At 35.9% G+C, this 21,923-nt stretch overlaps 1 protein-coding gene across 1 annotated transcript in view; it reads left to right on the forward strand.

Annotated features, from left to right (window-relative positions):
* Positions 1 to 21,923, forward strand: part of LOC107567300 (anion exchange protein 3-like) — a 66,981-nt gene that overhangs the window by 14,891 nt on the left and 30,167 nt on the right. Inside the window, 4 exon segments of the mRNA XM_016252961.1 lie at positions 9,861 to 10,014; positions 15,432 to 15,679; positions 16,672 to 16,847; positions 18,681 to 18,901. Coding sequence (XP_016108447.1) covers positions 9,861 to 10,014; positions 15,432 to 15,679; positions 16,672 to 16,847; positions 18,681 to 18,901 — 799 coding nt within the window.

A 21,923-nucleotide genomic window follows, 5' to 3' on the forward strand; every position in this document is an offset into this window, starting at 1 on the left:
GAGTTAGAACACACCCTGTCAAGTGTTGACTATTTATTATTTGCTCAATTTATCTATCTAATCACATTAAATTTAGACGGCAAGCTCACAACACTGGGAAAATATAATTTCTTCTGTGGATTCAGTAGCAGCGCAGTGAACACAGAAGCAGCATAATGAGTCATGCAGCAGTAAAAGAAATGGCAGATCAATGATGATATATTGTTAGTTTATGTCTCTTGTACATACATGCACATTTTCCTAAGCCTTCGTGTGTTTATGAGCGAAATAAGAGAGGAGATCCTAGCATAGGATTTATTGTCCCTGGAATAGATGTCTGGTCCTAATCGGTCCCCTGAGGTCCCCCTAGTGTTATCAGTGTTTACACTGTACTGGGTCGAGGATCTCTCTATTCTCAGTGGTCTGAGCTCATGTTGTCATGGCGACGATGATCTCATAGTGCTGTGTACAGCTGGAATAACCGCTCCCCCACAATACTGATGCTACCTGTTCTCCTTAAAAAAGTTACAGCATGTGGTATATTGGATATTATTCAACCCATGTAATTTGTTGCACAATTAGATTACTTGTAAACAGACTTGCATGCTTGAATGGACTGCTGCATACTGGGAAATTAACTCTGATTTGAATCTTATATAATTCTTGATAATTAAAATAGTGAAAAATAAAATAAAAAACAATAATGAAGCTCACAACTATATAGATTTATATCAAATGCATTTTTACATTATTAAACTGTTTACATATTTTGCTAAGTCACTGTAGGTTGTCAGTATCATTTTTTTCCTCAAAAAAAAATCAAAGGGTCTAAGTTTCCAGCGTTAGCTTCAATGCTTCAGGAACACACATTTGACCTGCTTTTGACATCTATTTGAAATCCTGAAGAAAAGGAAGCAGACCATTTCTGCCTGAAATCTCCTCTCTTTGCAAAACCGTGTAATGAAATATATAGGGCCTATACCTACAGCGATCTGGGTAAATACATCCACATCCCCACCCCCCGCTCCCCCCACTGGTACGTTCCCCCCACTGGTACGGGAGCGCAAAACAGAGAAGTGGAAAATCAGAATAATGAGTAATTTTTTATGTTACTTAAAAAATCAGATTCGGGCGCAACAGCCCAAACTCGTAAAATTGAAAATTAAAATGAGAGACAATTATCCGTTTGTAAATTGCCCCAAAGAAATTGAAAATGAAAGTTTGAAGCCAACTTTTCATTAATTTTAAACTTTTTCATTTTCATTTTGATGGTGCGAATTGAACAAAGAGGGTTACACGGACCATGCGCACAATACAGTTTTTGTATCATATTTCAACTACATGTTGTCAAAAACATCCATTTAAAAAGTGAGTTGAATGAATTTAGTCATTTATTAGATTGAGAGTTTGTAATTTTATCTGATTGATTCACTCAACAAATCGACTCATAAGAGTAATTTGTTCATGAGTTAGAACACACCCTGTCAAGTGTTGACTATTTATTATTTGCTCAATTTATCTATCTAATCGCATTAAATTTAGACGGCAAGCTCACAACACTGGGAAAATATAATTTCTTCTGTGGATTCAGTAGCAGCGCAGTGAACACAGAAGCAGCATAATGAGTCATGCAGCAGTAAGAGAAATGGCAGATCAATGATGATATATTGTTAGTTTATGTCTCTTGTACATACATGCACATTTTCCTAAGCCTTCGTATGTTTATGAGCGAAATAAGAGAGGAGATCCTAGCATAGGATTTATTGTCCCTGGAATAGATGTCTGGTCCTAATCGGTCCCCTGAGGTCCCCCTAGTGTTATCAGTGTTTACACTGTACTGGGTCGAGGATCTCTCTATTCTCAGTGGTCTGAGCTCATGTTGTCATGGCGACGATGATCTCATAGTGCTGTGTACAGCTGGAATAACCGCTCCCCCACAATACTGATGCTACCTGTTCTCCTTAAAAAAGTTACAGCATGTGGTATATTGGATATTATTCACCCCATGTAATTTGTTGCACAATTAGATGACTTGTAAACAGACTTGCATGCTTGAATGGACTGCTGCATACTGGGAAATTAACTCTGATTTGAATCTTATATAATTCTTGATAATTAAAATAGTGAAAAATAAAATAAAAAAACAATAATGAAGCTCACAACTATGCATTTTTACATTATTAAACTGTTTACATATTTTGCTAAGTCACTGTAGGTTGTCAGTATCATTTTTTTCCTCAAAAAAAAATCAAAGGGTCTAAGTTCCCAGCGTTAGCTTCAATGCTTCAGGAACACACATTTGACCTGCTTTTGACATCTATTTGAAATCCTGAAGAAAAGGAAGCAGACCATTTCTGCCTGAAATCTCCTCTCTTTGCAAAACCGTGTAATGAAATATTTTTCCATAGTGACAGTGAGTCATGGCTGGTACTGTGGGAAAGGGCAGATTCTGTGAATCTCGCCGACTCTCTCTGTTCTTGGCTGCCTGGAAAAGTCAGTGCTTAATAGTGACTGTGAGAATGAATGAGTATTCTGTACTTACACAAAGAGCTCAGGTGGGCCTCCACAGTCACTTGATATGCAGGCCAGTCTTAGCAGGCATACCTGCACTTTCAGAATGCGCTTCCAGCACCAGAACAGCCCCTTGAACACTCTTTGTCAAGCAGCCTCCTCAGGTTGAAGTGCAGACAAAGAATACGAGCAGATGCACTTCACTCGCTCACAGCTTGCGGCACAGGTTTTGTGGATAGGACCCACAATCGGGATGTCAGTAGTACTGGTACTTTGATTTCAAGTTGATATTAAAATAAAAAAAATGTAAGAAAAGCATTTTTTCTGCAGAATCAGAAGTACTAAATACAGACTCGATGTGATACCTGAGGGCTGTCTGACTGAAAAGCGACTGCTTTCCAACACCCACATGCATATATTTGCATGCTTGCTCTGTGAAGAGCGATTGGGCCTTAAGGAAACAGAGAAAACCAAGCGCAGTGATTTTATTACAAAATGTTTACTTGAATAATTACTTGAAAGGCAGTGTTAATTGAGGCTACGTGCCACTGGTGATGGTGCGTTTCCAAAGCTTCAAAACCTTCATGAATCTTTTGTTTTTAATCATTGCTTCGGAGCTTGTGCCAAACTGACCAAGTCATGTGATTTCAGCAGAACTCTTTTACACTACACATTACTTGATGCTGATATTTCTGGATATGATTATAGATTACACTTTGTAAATTAGACTTTAAAGAGGACAGTTGAGGTTTTGTGGAACATGGCATGTAATTTAACACATTTTTTTGCGGTCATCTCATTGCATCCACATGTCGTCAACCAGCAGATGTCCTCAGCATATGGAGTTTTGAGAGCTTCAAAACTGTGAATCATTTTATGAAGCAATTGATTTAAAGCTTCGAATAGCCTTACTCCCCAATCACTGTGGGAGTCTCGTCCTTTCTTCACTATATATGTCAGTGATTTATTATAAAAACAATTAGTAGTAAATGTGTATCTTTAACTAAACTTTGTCTTTCATTAAAATACTTTGATACGGATATCACTGAAACTAATTATAACTTGCAGTTCAGTTTGTTGATTCAGTAACCGTTCCCAGTTCAGTATAAGACTGATCGATAAATCGTAACTCGTGCTTTTGAACTATTAATTAAAAGAACCGTTCATAAGAGTCATTCATTCAGATGTCAGACAATGCTGTATGATTTTGATTCACTAAAAATAACCTATTCTACTTACGCAATATTTTTTAATTCACTTCAAGTGGCGCGTAAGAGTTGTTCGCTCGGGAATTAGACTGCATTGGTTGCGCTGTAAGTTTCTGATTCATAAAAAAGAACCAGTTCATAAGAGTCATTTATTTATGAATCAAACTATAGCCACTCAATATGCGTTTGATTCACTAAAAATAACCCGCTCAAGTAGTTTGTTCATTAATCAGACTAAAATGGTTGCGTTGTATGTTTGTTTTTGCATGCACCCTGCAAAGACAACTCAATAGAAAGTAGAAACGTTTCTCAAATAGAAAAGTTTTTCTGTGGTACACAGATATTAATTGTCACATTCAATACAGACTGCGAACTCAAATTCTCAACTCAGGTAATATATGGTTTTCTTTTGTAATATTGCGGAAGATGCAACAGGATTACCATTTTTGAAAAGCGAGGCAGGAAACACATGGCATTCATTTATGTTTTATTAATAATTATATATAATGGACACAGAATCATGAAATTTCCCTGTATTGGTATCGACTACTGAAACGATGACATTGTGACGGCCTTCTCGCCACCTGTGACGTATATAGCCCTATCTACCATTTACCCAGAGCGCTTTGCTAGCAGCAGGCAAACACATTTGTCAGCCCTCACTGAATTCCCATTGTCATTCTGTTCACCTCGCAGTTGAAGTAAAGAGAGCTGCAATCTGTAACCTTTATCGGGAGCGCTTGCACTCACTCTCGCTCAAGCCATTAACATTTACACAATTAGAGAACTGGAAGAGCAAATGCTGTTTGGGTGCTTCGTTTTTATTGAGTACAGAAACGGTGGGAAATGCAGTTCAAAATGTAATATTCTAAAAAAAAAAAGCCCCTCGTTGTCTGTTTGTTTTGTTCTTTTGTTACATTATGGTAATTAAGAAGGGGCAATTATACAGAGAAACAAAGAATGTGTGACCAAACAGATAGAGAAAAGGAATAATGTTACATTGCTGCTCATAAAAACATGAACGTTTACCCTTAAATTTCACACACACACACACACACACACACACACACACACACACACACACAGGTTTACATTTGTGAAAAGTGGGGACATCCCATAGGCGTAATGGTTTTTATACTGTTCAGATCGTATATTCTATTGCCCTACACCAACCCTACCCCTAAACCTACTCCTTACAGGAAACTTTGTGCTATTTCAGATTTTCAATACACTCCATTCTGTGTGATTTATAAGCGTTTTCAAAAATGGGGACATGGGGTAATGTCCTGAAAAGTCACCTTCTCCTTGTAATACCTATATCATACCTTTGTCATTATACAAATTTATGTCCTCATTTGTCACAAAAACGCGTACACACACACACACACACACACACACACACACACACATACATACATACATACATACAAATATGTAATGTGTGTGTATAACATTACATTTTGTATTATTTAGAAATTATTTTTGTGTAAATTACTTCATTTAAGACTCATTTTATTTATGCAAGCATCTGCTAAATCCACAAATGTTAAGATCATTCGGATTTTTGCATTGGGACATTAATTTTATGACACATTTCCCCCTCCGAATTATTATTACTGTAATGCATCCAGATGTCTTTGCGCTTATGTAAAGCAGAGGTCGGCAAGTAAGTTTGGCATCGGGCCAAAAAAATTATTCGCCACTAGATGGTGGGCCAGAACATAGTCAAAGGCTAATTTAAGAAATTAATTGTGGGCACCCCCCTAAGGACAGCCCTGTTCCGGTAAAGCCCCAAAATGAGTCAAAACAAGTAGGTTGAGAGATGATATATATATATATATATATATATATATGTTGTCAGTGCTGCTATTTTTGAAGGAGACTCTTATTACTGCAAGGGGCCGTTCACACAGAATGCGTTTTTTCCATTCCATTGCGCAACATTTCCATTGTTTTTCTAGGTAAACACGTGAAACTTGTTTGCATGTGTATCCCAGCTCCTCTACTAACCTGCGGATTACACTTTCGTAATCATCAAGCACACTCCACTCACACATCTTCCAGAAAATCTGTGGTTGTTAACGTGCAGTCACACAGTTAATGGAGGTCTGATGATAAATGATTGCATGGTCAGACGTGCCAATGCATAGGCATAGGGCCTATACCTACAGCGATCTGGGTAAATACATCCACATCCCCACCCCCCGCTCCCCCCACTGGTACGTTCCCCCCACTGGTACGGGAGCGCAAAACAGAGAAGTGGAAAATCAGAATAATGAGTAATTTTTTATGTTACTTAAAAAATCAGATTCGGGCGCAACAGCCCAAACTCGTAAAATTGAAAATTAAAATGAGAGACAATTATCCGTTTGTAAATTGCCCCAAAGAAATTGAAAATGAAAGTTTGAAGCCAACTTTTCATTAATTTTAAACTTTTTCATTTTCATTTTGATGGTGCGAATTGAACAAAGAGGGTTACACGGACCATGCGCACAATACAGTTTTTGTATCATATTTCAACTACATGTTGTCAAAAACATCCATTTAAAAAGTGAGTTGAATGAATTTAGTCATTTATTAGATTGAGAGTTTGTAATTTTATCTGATTGATTCACTCAACAAATCGACTCATAAGAGTAATTTGTTCATGAGTTAGAACACACCCTGTCAAGTGTTGACTATTTATTATTTGCTCAATTTATCTATCTAATCACATTAAATTTAGACGGCAAGCTCACAACACTGGGAAAATATAATTTCTTCTGTGGATTCAGTAGCAGCGCAGTGAACACAGAAGCAGCATAATGAGTCATGCAGCAGTAAAAGAAATGGCAGATCAATGATGATATATTGTTAGTTTATGTCTCTTGTACATACATGCACATTTTCCTAAGCCTTCGTGTGTTTATGAGCGAAATAAGAGAGGAGATCCTAGCATAGGATTTATTGTCCCTGGAATAGATGTCTGGTCCTAATCGGTCCCCTGAGGTCCCCCTAGTGTTATCAGTGTTTACACTGTACTGGGTCGAGGATCTCTCTATTCTCAGTGGTCTGAGCTCATGTTGTCATGGCGACGATGATCTCATAGTGCTGTGTACAGCTGGAATAACCGCTCCCCCACAATACTGATGCTACCTGTTCTCCTTAAAAAAGTTACAGCATGTGGTATATTGGATATTATTCAACCCATGTAATTTGTTGCACAATTAGATTACTTGTAAACAGACTTGCATGCTTGAATGGACTGCTGCATACTGGGAAATTAACTCTGATTTGAATCTTATATAATTCTTGATAATTAAAATAGTGAAAAATAAAATAAAAAACAATAATGAAGCTCACAACTATATAGATTTATATCAAATGCATTTTTACATTATTAAACTGTTTACATATTTTGCTAAGTCACTGTAGGTTGTCAGTATCATTTTTTTCCTCAAAAAAAAATCAAAGGGTCTAAGTTTCCAGCGTTAGCTTCAATGCTTCAGGAACACACATTTGACCTGCTTTTGACATCTATTTGAAATCCTGAAGAAAAGGAAGCAGACCATTTCTGCCTGAAATCTCCTCTCTTTGCAAAACCGTGTAATGAAATATTTTTCCATAGTGACAGTGAGTCATGGCTGGTACTGTGGGAAAGGGCAGATTCTGTGAATCTCGCCGCAGTGTTCTACTGAAATGCCAGCAGTGAACTGGATGATCTGGGGTTTTCAAGGAGAGGACGGTGTCTCTCCCTGCCGCTATTTAATGACACTAATGGAGTTGTTTATAAGCCAATGAGTCAATGACATCTCATTTACATAATTCTCAGCTCCCATCACTCGTTGGCAGCATCTGTGAGCACATTTTGTATTATTTAGAAATTATTTTTGTGTAAATTACTTCATTTAAGACTCATTTTATTTATGCAAGCATCTGCTAAATCCACAAATGTTAAGATCATTCGGATTTTTGCATTGGGACATTAATTTTATGACACATTTCCCCCTCCGAATTATTATTACTGTAATGCATCCAGATGTCTTTGCGCTTATGTAAAGCAGAGGTCGGCAAGTAAGTTTGGCATCGGGCCAAAAAAATTATTCGCCACTAGATGGTGGGCCAGAACATAGTCAAAGGCTAATTTAAGAAATTAATTGTGGGCACCCCCCTAAGGACAGCCCTGTTCCGGTAAAGCCCCAAAATGAGTCAAAACAAGTAGGTTGAGAGATGATATATATATATATATATATATATATATGTTGTCAGCGCTGCTATTTTTGAAGGAGACTCTTATTACTGCAAGGGGCCGTTCACACAGCTGGCCAAATTCAAAAACAAAACTAAAATGAAATCATCTTTGAGAGCAAAGGGACCCCCTGGTGTTTCTGTATTTTGCGTATAGGGAGGATAGGCTCTGCTTGTTTTTGATCATTTGCTGCATGCCCTGATCTTCGCCTGTTTATTGGATTACTCTTTTGTCTCTTCCTGGATTATACCTGTTTGCTGTTGTTTGACCCTGCATGTTTTGACGACTCTCTTGGAATAAAGCCTGCACTTGGATCCACCAACCCCGTTGTCACTCCTCCACGTTACAACTCCAGTCTTCAGTGTCACATGATCCTTCAGAAATCATTCCAATATGCTGATTTATTATCAATATTGGAAATAGTTGCTGCTTTTTTTTTTTTGGAACCTGTGATACTTTTTTTCAGGATTCTTTGATGAATAAAGTTAAAAAGAACAGCATTTAAAATATAAATATTTTCTAACAATATAAGTCTTTATCACTTTTTATCAATTTAACACATCCTTGCTGAATAAAAGCATTATATATTGTTACAAAATATTTCTATTTTGAATAAATGCTGTTCTTTTTAACTTTTTATTCATCAAAGAATCCTGAAAAAAGTATCACAGGTTCCCAAAAAAATATTAAGCTGCAAAACTGTAATAAATCAGCATATTGGAATGATTTCTGAAGGATCATGTGACACTGAAGACTGGAGTTGTCACTCCTCCACATTACAACTCCAGTCTTCAGTGTCACAGCATGAATGCACTGTAAGTCGCTTTGGATAAAATCTAAATGCATAAATTAATTAATTATAAATTATATCTACACATTACGTAACAAGTAGCAGCAGTAATAATAATAATAATAACACAAAGCAATTTGGTCTGGTGTGAAAAGCTCCAGATATAAAGCAGGGTCACTAAATAAGATGTTACCGAAATCTGTCTCCCCTCACTATTTAACACAGAATGGCTTTTATTTGACCAACATTCTCTCTGGTGATGTCTGAACTTCTTTGTTTTATATATTCTAGAAAGCATATTGCTCTGATGGGAACAGTTGCAGGCAAACAACAGGGTCACTAAGTCTGACAAGGGTCAAAAGTTGTAGGAAGGGGCCAAATTGTTATGTGTCATAACTCATGTTATAGATAAAAAAACAAAAACTAGAATATCGATGATGCTTCTAAGACCCCGTCCACACGCCACCCTTGTGTTTTCGTGTGGACAGCGAATCCATATATTTTCTGAAACGATGACGTCTTCAGCCCACGTCTCGCCCCTAGTCAGACACCGCTACGTAACAGCAACAAAAACATGAACAAACACTGAACCATTGTCTTTTTATTAACTAACATTGACACAGATTAATAAATGTATTGTTCCATGTTCGTTTGTATACCGCGCGCAAGGTTTATGCGCATAGTCCAAGTCGTCTTCTCCATTTTTAGTGTATCTCTGTGGCAGAATTACAACGCCACATGCTGGTCTGGCATATATACTACATCGTTTTGTGTCCGTTTCATGTGGACGCAGATTTTTCTTGAGACGAGGAGAAAAAAAAGATTGGATAGGGAAAGCTCTGGCTTCGTGTGGACATAGCCTTAGTCACCATAATGCCCTGTTCTTCAGTGGGCTACAAATAATGACATCTGGTTGATCACCCATCCAGAATTGCGGCACACTGGGTTAGTGGTTATCGCTAGTGGTTGTGGTTCAAGCTGAGAGAACATGAAACATCTGGCCGTAACTGCTCAAACTCTCCAGAGTGTGCCAGAAGGAATCATTTGGCCTCAAGTTTATTTCCCTTACTTCCTCAAATGTGTTTTAGCATGTGGAACATCTGTCTGGCACTTACTGTGTGGTTTCAAATGATCCCTTCTGTAGGTTTTGTCAGAAGAAGAGACGGTCTCCACAGCAGGACAAGAAGATGAGGAATGGGAGGCATTGTCTGTGGAGAGGTTTGGGGACATCATTACTGAGTCTGCCATCAATGGCGCAGACAAAATGGGCCGCAGCTACAATGAGAAAGACTTTGAGTGTAAGTACTGTCTGACACATAACTCACAATATTTATATGTGCACTCATTTTTAATAATTCCTGGGTGGGTAATCTTCATGTCATGCTGGTTTAGAAATGGTTTGACATCTATCAAGGATGATCTGATCACAAGTTTAGTGGTCAGGTCAGACAGATTCTGATTTCTAATGATGATGATGATGATGATAATAATAATAATTCTTATTATTGCAAGTGTTATTAATGATATTGATATTAGTATTAATTTGTATGTAAATTAAAATTATTATAATTAATGATAAAATAATATAATTTAGGAATTTAAATGATTAATATTAATTGTATTTATTATTTTTAACATTATTTTTATTATAATATATAATTTATTAATTTTTTTATTAATACTGATTTTAGTAATTGATCGTTTTATTTAAATTAATAATGTAAATCAGTAATTTAAAATAATAGATTTTTATTAATATGCATATATTATTATTTTGTATTAATATTAACAATTACTATTAGTAGTAGCAGCAGCAGTAGTAGTAGTAATAATAATAATAATAATAATAATAATCAGTCATGTTGGTTTGTGATTTCATAGAGTACAGGTTTTTTCCTGCTTATTAATAAAAGACAGAAAAATAAAAAAGCTTTTGTTAATTGAAATAAAAATGAGATAAAAAACTTAAATGCAAAAACGAATAAAACGCTTAAAAAATAATAAAGGCTTAAACACTTAAAAAAATAATAAAAGTGACACAAGCACAACACAATTACTAAAACTTAAACTACAATTCAAATGAAAATATAAAAGTAAAAGCTAACTCAAAATACAAATAAATATTGTAATAGTATATAAATAATACTAAAATAACACTGTACCAACAACATTTCTAGTATTTCGCTAGTCCTTTTCTGATTATTTTTCGCCCCGTGTTTTTGGCAAAAAAATAAAACTTTGGTTTTACAATAATTGGTGATTGACAGTATGGAGACGGTTTAGGACACATTAGCATTCATAATTTAAATGCAATCGATGCGTTTCTGACTTCCTTCAAATGTGATTTGAGTGATCCGATCACACAACGCTTTGGATCTGCTCTGCCATAAAAACAAAAGCAGTTTCTGCACCAATGCTGAAACTGAGGGAAAATGGCTCCAAAGTATTTTGATTGAATTTTAATTGATCTGATATCTATTTTCACGCTCCATTTTCTTTGAACCTGAGCATAGTTGGGCCAAACCCATTTGCCACATGACAGATCACACACTCTAAGACAGTGTTTCCCAACCTTTTTTTAGTCGCGGTACCTTTTGGAAATTTTAACAAACTTGTGGCACCCTACAAAATTAATTCTGTCACAATATTTGAATTTCTAACATCGATATGATAATTTGAAAAGTATAGATATTCGGTACAACAGGGAAGAACGGCAGAATATAATGTCATACAGATATTTTTAATATTATGTAAAAATGTTGTCCATCAATGATGGCAATCAGTATGCTAATTTCTAATGAAGAGACCAATTTATATGACAGATTTTAATGTAGGCTTTTATACATATGTAAACATTATTTAATTACCATTATAACTAGCTATCTCACAAATTTTTGCACACTCAGTGTTTTTTTAATTTTACAGTGGGGTAATTTTGGTGCAGTAGCATGAGATTTCAAAATTTGAATTGAATAAAAAATGACAAGTAAGCAGTCAGTAATAAAATAAGAACAAATAAAGAAATTAATAATGATAGCACAAATAATAAATAACGACGGGCCTTCGAATTAAATAAATTGCTTTTTAGTTTTTCAGGTAGGTCTAAAAGTAGGGTTAAGATATTTAACCTTGTTTTTTTTTTTTTAACAATTATCCAAATAATGTTTAGTCCTAGAAAGCTATTATTATCAGAACACATGAGCATAACATAGCGGTTAGCAGATCAATGAATGAGAGGGCAGCGTTACCAGAGTTGCTCATTTACCACACCATGTTACAGCACAGTAGGGCTATTGCAGACAGAAACAATGCTGTACTACATCCATGTTTCCTGTCGGCTAAATTTTTGAGTGGGCTTTGCTGTTCCGATGAGCATGAACGGTATATGAGTGAAGCGACTGAGCGGAGCGCACACGCATAGAGCGGGATAATACACAGAGCATCACACCACGTGAAAGCGAAACCTGAGCGGTGAACTAATTTTCAGCAGCCGAAATTGTGGTGCATCTCTAATTATTGGCGACATCAGAAATGGATATTATATAATAGATGCTTTTTTGAACATTTTAGCAATTTAAAAATATTAAAAAAGGATTGTTTTTACACGGCACCCCTGCTCTCGACAGACGGCACCCCGGTTGGGAAACACTGCTCTAAGAGACCCAATCAGTTTTGACGAAATGCATTTGACTTTTTTGCACATCAGTGTTTAGAGCTACATTTAGTGCTAACCGCTTGTGACCGAATTCCCAGAGACAAATGTTAATAAGAGGTGTAAATGAGGTCAAAGATACGGTCATTCAACACATACTTTATTAAAAGCGGTTAAACTTTAAAATGTTTTCAAACTGTCTGGTTGGTAGAAGAATCCATGTCCAGAAATGTGATTCTGCGGAAGGAGCCTCAGAAGTACAGACAAGACTTTTAATGGCTCTCTCACATTCCCTGGCCTCCTGTGGGGCTGTGCTAGTCGCTTTCCGGACCCTGATATCAAGGCCCACATTTCCATCTACATGTGGCGACAGTAGGTGTAAACTAGCGTGTGATTCATTCACAGCGGAGCCGAGAGGCAACCTGAACACAGAGCTGCTGCAGTATAAATCACATGTTAACATCTCTGTGTGGCTAAAACTACTCATACAGTCAGCATGAAATTCACATTCTTCACATTCTTAATCTTATTGTGCACAATTGATCAGTGTTATTCCAAAAATACCTCTGATGCGACTTTCCTTTTCGGTTGACGACACAAATCCATAATCATTTCCAACCATCTGCTTCCAGTTTTGTATGTAAATGTCCGATTTCAAATAAGTTCTTATTTATTTATTTCCTATTAAAAAAAAAAAAAAAAAATGTATTATTATTATTTGTTTTTTATGACCAGAATTTCACCAAATGGAATGAATTTTTAAAAGATGTTTCTAGAACACTCACATTACCTTCCTAACAGTTTGGGGTTGGTACGATTTTTATTATTATAATTTTTTTGGTTTTGAAAGAAGTCACTTTTGTTCACCAAGGCTGCATTTATTTGATCAGCAAAAAGGTAATATTATGAACTTTTATTACAATTTAAAACAACTGTTTTCTGTTTTAATATATTTCAAAATAGAATTTATTCCTGTGATGTAAAGCTGAATTTTCAGCATCATTACTCTAGTCTTCAGTGTCACATGATCCGTCAAAAAACATTCTAATATGCTGATTTTCTGCTCAAGAAACATTTCTAATCAATGTTGAAAACCGTTTAAGGTTAAACATTATATTAAGGTGTACTTGTTACAGTGTAATTATACATTTAAGCACTGAGTAATATTAATTAACTACATGTGCTTACTATATGGTTAGGGTTGGGTTTGGCTTAGGGTTACTTGCATGTAATTATGCATAATTAATTGTTATTATAATAGTAAGTACATGTAACGTGTAACAAGGACACCTTAAAATAAAGTGTTACCCCGTTTAATATTTTTAATATTAAATAGAAAGTACAAAAGAATAGCATTTATTTGAAATATAAATCTTTTGTAACAATGTTAAAAGTCACTTCTGATCAATTTGATGCATCTTTGCTGAATAAAATTATTATTATTATTATTATTTTCAAATATTACTAACCTAAACGGTAGTGTATAAAGTATTTTAATATAAAAAAGTCTGCACATCATATTTGTTCATTGATTTAGTGCTTTTTAGATTCAAGCTTGTGAAATAGGAGATACTTGGCAACAGAAATGTTTGTGTGAGAGGAACTAACTAATGCTAGCATTGGAGGGGATGTTACTATTGTCACGGAATGTGCTAAACAGAGTACTCACGAAGACGGAATAACAAGGGAAATAGTCTTTAATCCAAATAATAATAGGGAAATACAGAGACACGGGCTAGCAACATGTCCAAACACGACATTAAGACAGGACACCAAACTCAGGAAACATGGGACTGTAAGTACTAAACCAAATGAAGATTAATAGGCTAATTAATAGAAAACAGGTGAACTAAATACAATAATCACAAACTGGGTCAAACAACAAGGCACTAAAGACAAAACCAAAAACACAAAGACCATACATGTGACAACTATGGCAGCCTTATTGTCTGTGACCTTGTAAAAGACTTTATCATTGCTTATTACACAGCTCTCTGGAATGCTTGATTCTTATTGATGATCTGATCAATGGCTGCCATTCTGCGGTCAAATATGTTTGTATAGTTGTGCTGAATTGTATAATTGACGTTGTCTCAGCTAACCCATTTTCTACATGGCTGTTCTAGATTCTTGTATCAGTCCACAGTCATCCTTTACGTAAGGACGTTCAAACCAAGAACGATAACTATATTATGGTCCACACCAATGGACAGTAACATTTTGTTTATTATAAGCACGTGCATAGTTTTGTCTGTTGCTTTAAATGCTCAAGATTTGGATTCTGATTGGCTATCAATGTTTTTTATTGTTCAGCTGGAAAAAAAATCATTCTGAGGCCCCGTCCACACGGAGATGCACGCGTTTAGCTGTATACGCATACATTTTGTATCGAATAGGCATTTCGTCCAGATGGATCCGGAGTTTTGGGAGAGTGAAACCGATATTTTTTGAAACCGGGTCCCAGAGTGGCTAAATCTGAAAACGCTGCCCTTGCGTTTTCGTGTGGACAGCGAATCCGTATATTTTCTGAAACGTTGACGTCATCAGCCCACGTCTCGCCCCTAGTCAGACACCGCTACGTCACGTAACAGCAACAAAAACATGAACAAACACTGAACCATTGTCTTTTTATTAACTAACATTGACACTGATTAATAAATGTATTGTTCCATGTTCGTTTGTATACCGCACGCAAGGATTGTGCGCACAGTCCAAGTCTTCTTCTCCGTTTTTAGTGTATCTATGTGGCAGAATTACAGTGCCACATGCTGGTCTGGCATGTATACTACATTGTTTTGTGTCAGTTTCGTGGTTTCGTGTGGACGCAGATTTTTCTTGAGAAAAGATCGGCTAGGGAAAGCTCTGGCTTCGTGTGGACGTAGCCTAAGTGTGATTCCAAGAATATCGTTCATCTGTGTCGTAATCTTTATAGTTGTAGAGTATACTTCCCTATTCTCACAGAATTAGAACGATTAGTAAAAGTTTTATAGTTATAGATATAGCTATAGTTTGTTAAGTGGACAGGCTTTTAATCTCTCTCTCTCTCTCTCTCTTTATGCACAGATCACCGGCATACGTTCCACCACACCCACCACCCCCTGTCCACCCACCTCCCCCCGCAGCGTTTCCGAAAGAGGGTGCTCAGTATGGACCGCCGGCGAAAGAAAAAGAGGAAGAAAAAGAAGACGTCCATGCCCCCGTCAGATGTCACGCCCACTATTCATGAGGTGGATGAGGAGGAGGCGGAGTCTGAGACGGAGGGACAGTGCCAAGCAGTCACGCCTACTGAGCCATCTGAAGAGCTGCCACAGGTAACTTGAAGTTTACTAAATTACCATACTACTAATTGTGCAAAATGCATTATGTATATGTGACTTTATTATACTGGTATACCTAGATGAGCTAATACTGCCAAATATGTAACCTAAAATGTTGCATATTGTGTGCGACAATGCAGTGCACTTGACGAGACCTTCCATTTCAACTTGTGAAATATGCAGGGGAATAATGTTGAATGCAATTTTTTTATTTTCTTTCTTTTATTTTGTGATTGGACTATCAAAAGCTAAGAGGGTGCAACTAACAAATAATTTTTCAATCTGTCGATTATTTCATTTGATTTTTCGATTGATCCCAAAAAGAATAATTATTTAAAATAATAATTGTAATTACAATATAAATTCATTTTAATCTTTTATTTACAAAATTGTTGTCCTCCAAACAATATGTGGTTTGAAAGCAATGAAACCAAATGTGCTGAATTTATCTACAGTATGTTGGCTTTGTGCAGTCAAACATTATGTGCCAAAAAGGAGTTTAAACTCATTGCTTGCCCTTTAAAAGTAGAAGGTAAAATCACTAAATTAAAAATGATAATAACAAAGCAAAAAAGCACAGACTAAATGTTATCTGGTACAAGGTACGACACACATCACTCATCTGAACATATTACATTACAATAGTCCCTTAATTGTTACTGTATAACGACACATATTTTAGAAATATGTATATTTTTGTCTAGTATAAATATGCATATTTAGAATGATTGTGCACCCATTCTATTGCACTTCGTGCAAGAAATAACCATATCGACAGCACTTGTCAAATTAAGCATGCAACATATTATATTGAGGTCATGTGACAACAGTGTAGAGTAGTGTTGCTTCAAATATTTGTCATTGCATTCGGTTTCACATACATAAAAGTGTATACTTTATACAATAAAGTTTCTTTCTACACCACTTTCTGTTGGGAGATGGGATGGGATAATGGAGAGATGCTGACAGGTGTTGTGATCTCACAGCTCAGTTTGGGAAGTGAGGAGGATCTGGCGGCCGATCTCCCTCTCACCAGCTTCCATATGGAGAGCGAGAGACCCACGAGCAGTGAGGAGACCCCACCCAGCCCCGCCGGAACGGAGGAGCAGGAGGAAACACCAGAGCGCCCGGATGGAGGAGAGGAGGAAGAGGTTTCTAACAGGTACGTGGATAATAAGTGAGGATAGGTCTATACCTTAAAGACCTGAAAACATGTTAATGGGTTGCCTGAAGAAGAAACGGTAACACTTTAAATTAAGAACCAATTCTCACTATTAACTAGCATGCATATTACTAGCCTTTATTTATAAAGCACATATTATATTAATGCCTTATTCTGCATGACCATATTTTAGAGCCCTTAATCCTACTCATAAACTTAACAACTACCTTACTAACTATTAATAAACAGCAAATTAGGAGTTTATTGACGCAAAAGTCGTAGTTAGTAGTTAGTTAATAGGGAGAATTGAACCTTAAAATAAAGTGTGACCAAAGGAACATTACAATTCTATCATTTACTCACCGTCATGTCATGTGAAGATATTGAAAAATATTTTGTTTGTGATCATATTTATTCAAATCTGTATAAGATATAGTAATTTTTTTTAGATCATACACAGAGCTTCCAGGTTTCATTAGCTTAATGAGGTCTGGTTTTTCATTCATTCAGAGTTAAAAAGTTTGATTCTGAACACATTTTCTTTTCTTTTCTAAAAAGTGCTTTTTCCCATTTTTGAACTGTCACCATGGCATATAATGCAATAAGGATTGCTGAAGTCAACTAATTTTACTAATAGACCTACCCCCCCCCACACAAAATAGTGGATTACTCACTGAATATTCATTCATGAGATTGAATAGTTTTGCTTTTATCACTATTTATTTGGTCTTTTTGTGAAAAAAAAGAGATAAATAAATAAATAAATAAAGCAAGCAAGCTGTGGAAGTAAGCTAAAATGTGTTTATTAAGTTAATGTTAGACACTGCAATACATAAAATATATTAATGTAAGACACATTTTGTTCTTTGGCTTTCAAGTGGTTCATCCGAATGGTCAATTCACAGCACTTACCTTTAGATGTGCTTTCAATGGCAAGTACATGCAACTTATTTTTCATACTATGTGATACTGTGAAAACAAAAAGAGTGAACTGGAAAAGTTGTATTTTATGGCCCTCTGCTGGCTAACCGGCTTCTTGCAGCATATAAATGCACATTTGGTTAGGCTAAAAATATAAAAAATGGCCTGCCTTATTTAACTTATGACTTGATTTTATTTTATTGTACTGTATTTTATTTTATTTCATTTTTTGTTATTTATTTTGTTATTTTAATTTTTTTTGCAGGGCAGTAACTTTGAATTATGGGCCCCTTGACTTTGTATTTGTCTGTCTTTTTTTTTCTTTTTGATCTCATTTTTTATGGTGTATAATTTCTGTTAACTCTACATGAGCTGAATAACAAGGGTTTCTTGTCCAGGGCCTTCACATGAAATTTAGCTCTGTAGCTAATTCTCAGGCAGTCAATGTCCCTGTTAAATAAACTATTAAATGAAAATAAATAATTAATTGGAACTGTACGGCCAGCATTAAATCTATAGAATTTATAATGAAGTAGTGTTTTATTTATTAAACTGACATGATAATCATGTTGCATTTTATTCTCAGTTTGACAAATTTATAGCTGCTGATGTAGCTAGTTTAATAAGTTGCTCTTTTTAAACTTTGTCACCACCATTTTTTTTCTGTGTATTTTTCCATTAAGTCAAAAGTTACCTTTATGGAATGACAAGCATAAACAGAATGTTTTCCATTTAATTTTTTTAGTCCTCTTCAGCATTTTGCTTAATGTAGCCACCTAGAATCATGTCCATCTTTCACTCTGTTAGCAATGCAATTCTGTTAATGCCGTCAGACTAATAACAACAAATATAAAATGGGTTAAAATACATTGTTTTTAAAGCAATACTCAGTTGTAGGTCTCTTTTTTACAGGTTTAGCCCATCTCCAGAACCTGCCAGTATGACAACACGAGGCTGGTTTCGCAGGAAGCCTGTCCACCGGCTGGCTGGAGCCCAACGGACCAGCTATGACCTACGAGAACGCATCTGTATAGGCAGCATGACAGCCATAGAAACCGCGGTGTACCAGAAAGTACCTACAGACGAGGCCGAGGCTCAGATGCTAGCCAGTGCTGACCTGGATGACATGAAAAGTAAGCAAAGTAAATTCTGGAAGAGATGTGAAAATATCAGGACACTAATATTCACTGATATTTGAGACTGGAGACAAAACATCTCCTCTGTTTAACCTACTATTGTTTTTGACATTCTTCCAGTTATCGGATATGACCACTGGAATATTCCTATGCACAATTTCATATTTTTTTATATTTTATTTTATCAAAGTTAAATTATTACAGACTATTCCCAGAGGTGTCCTTTAATTACATTATCTTTATTTGCAGAATTTGAAGAATGCTAATTATTTTTTTAATCATAAAATAGGATTCATCAAAGTTGCATGTTGTTCTTTTTTTTAAATCTTATTTAGACTTTTTAGACTCTTTTTACAGTAAAAATATCAAAAAATTCCTAAAATGCATTTTCACACAAAAAAAATACATTGCAGTAATACAAGTAACACATAATAGAGCTAACAATCTTTGAAAACAGATTTTAATATCTTGTGCAATTCTGCTTCTCAAGTATATTTTTTTAGTTTTAAGGATTTTTAGATATTTTTACTGGAAACCAATACATACACAGTCATAAAAAAAATACATAGACATATATATATATATATATATATTTTTTTTTATATATATACAGTATATATATATATATATAATTATTATTATTTTTTTTGTAGTGTGGTAAGCATAAACCTTTCACAGATGACTAGTTATCTGGTTATAGCAAGAAAGCTTTGTTTCAGGGTCCTGATCTTTTTTTTTTATTATTTAGTTATTTATGATAATCATGTATCTTCTTTAGGACAGTACTTATTTAAGAAAGTACTTCATTTTTATGTTCTTATTTAAAATTTTATTTATTATTTTTTCCCTGGATTTTGGTAAACCTTCAATTTTCCCCCACCCTGTAGCCTTTTGTCCCTTCTCTCAAAAATCAGTGCACTTACTGATTTGAGTTTTCAGTGTGTGTAGCCATGATGATTAAAACAAGGATTAAAACAGACAACTTGCATGTTGTTGCGGCCATTGGATCTTAATTGAAATCAGTGCAGTAACTCAAACTAAGTTAGATAGGGGTGTTTGATTTCATGTGTCATTGGAGCCACACCAACGAACGAGTCGCAGGCCGATGGTTTAACTTGACCTTGACAAGCCAAAGCACGTGGCCCCTCCGAATGCTCATTAAACTCTCACTCCAGAGGAGGGGAGTGATGACAGGGAGTGTTTGTTTAGTGGACTTAGAGGTCTGCATTGGCAAGCTCTCTAGTAAGTTTGGGGGGCGCTGGGGTATTCGTGTCCATACTCATAAATGTGTTTTGGTGGAAAGCAGAGCAACAGGAGCGTTGGCTGGCCGTGGTCAGCACTCGGTCTGCCCTCTCCTCCCTTTTCCGCAGTTGTAAACAAGCCTTCAAGACGTTCAGATGTGGTCAGGATCACTGGGTCTGTGCCGTGCACCAGAGTGCTTCCCGTTGTTTTTACATGAATGATTATCCTTAATAAAATAAGCTCAACTGATTACAGGGTATGACAGCCCAAGAATACTACTACTCCATTGAAAACCTTTGCAGGAGAGTAATTGGCACTTTCCATGAATAGAGTACACTCTGGTGTCCCATTATTTTGTTTTTAAGAATTATAAATGCAAATCTCATGTTTTTTTGGTTGGGAGAAATTTTAGATAAACTGTTATTTGAGATCAAATTAACATAACATGAAGAATAGGTGGGCAATATCGAATGTCTGTCCATAGAAGTGGTGACCGCAATTGTTAAGTTTAACTTTTCAAAAGTTGCAAGGGGGAAAAAAATAGGTAACACTTTACAATAATGTTCATTAGTTAACTACTTTAGTTAACATGAACTAAGCATGAACAATACTTCTACAGCATTTAATATTCTTAGCTAATGTTAATTTCAACATTAACTAATGCATTATTAAAATCAAAAGTTGTGCTTGTTAGCATTAGTTAATGCGCTGTGAATTACCATGGACTAACAATGAACGACTGTATTTTCATTAAATAACATTAACAAAGAATAATAAATACTGTAATAAATGTATTGTTCATTGTTTGTTCATGTTAGTTAATACATTAACTAACATTAACTAATGTAACATTGTAAAGTGTTACCAAAAAATACTGTTCATTACTTCAGGATGAATCAGGGTCATTATCGACCACCCCTGAATAGTAGTATTCTGTTCCTGGAGTGCCACTGACCTGCAGAGTTTAGCTCCAACACTAATTAAACACATCTGAATCAGCCAATTAAGGTCTTCAAGACTCACTAGAAACTTCCAGGCAACTGTGTTGGAACTGTATGGAACTAAACTCTGCAGGACGTTGGCCCTGCAGGAACAGGATTGGACACCCCTGTTATAGATAACATGCGGCACAGATCGGATATGACCCACGAACGTGTAAGCAGGAAAAAAAAGCACATGGATTCTGATATTCTCAGATCGGTTCCAGGCCTCATTCATGTGTGGAAAGAAATCTGTTATGAATCAGATACGTGCATTTGCATCTGCCATGTAAGCGGAGAGATTGGGTATTCCCCTGTAAATGCGAGTCGTACATCATTGAAAAAACGATGGTGGCGATTGACATCGACTCAGGTGGACACTTTTCCTGGAAGTGTTGCCAAGTCCATGGTACTTTTACACGGTTGTTTTTCAGTCCGTGGTTTAAAGTGATCTCTCTCCCCCTGCTGGAGGGGTAAACTACGTAAAAATGCGAACAGGCTAGTTTTGAACAGCCATTATGCTTGTTTTGTTTTGCAGACCTGGCAACCTGTCAGTACGTCTACCCTGGGTTGTTTCACCAAGTGTATAGTGTAAATGCAGATATCGGAAATGGGTATATGTAATCTGGTCATCAGAAAAAAAAAAAAAAAAAGGGAAATTGTTCACAAATCAGAATTGGGCATCAAAAACTTCAGTGTAAAAGCGGCCTAAAACTAAAACAACATTTGTAATTTCATTTAGTTATGATAAAAACTGTATAGACAATAAAACTATGAAAATGAAAAATGACAAAAAT

Source organism: Sinocyclocheilus grahami, unplaced genomic scaffold, assembly GCF_001515645.1.
Source record: "Sinocyclocheilus grahami isolate Dianchi unplaced genomic scaffold, SAMN03320097.WGS_v1.1 scaffold1144.1, whole genome shotgun sequence".
Classification (NCBI taxonomy): Eukaryota; Metazoa; Chordata; class Actinopteri; order Cypriniformes; family Cyprinidae; genus Sinocyclocheilus; species Sinocyclocheilus grahami.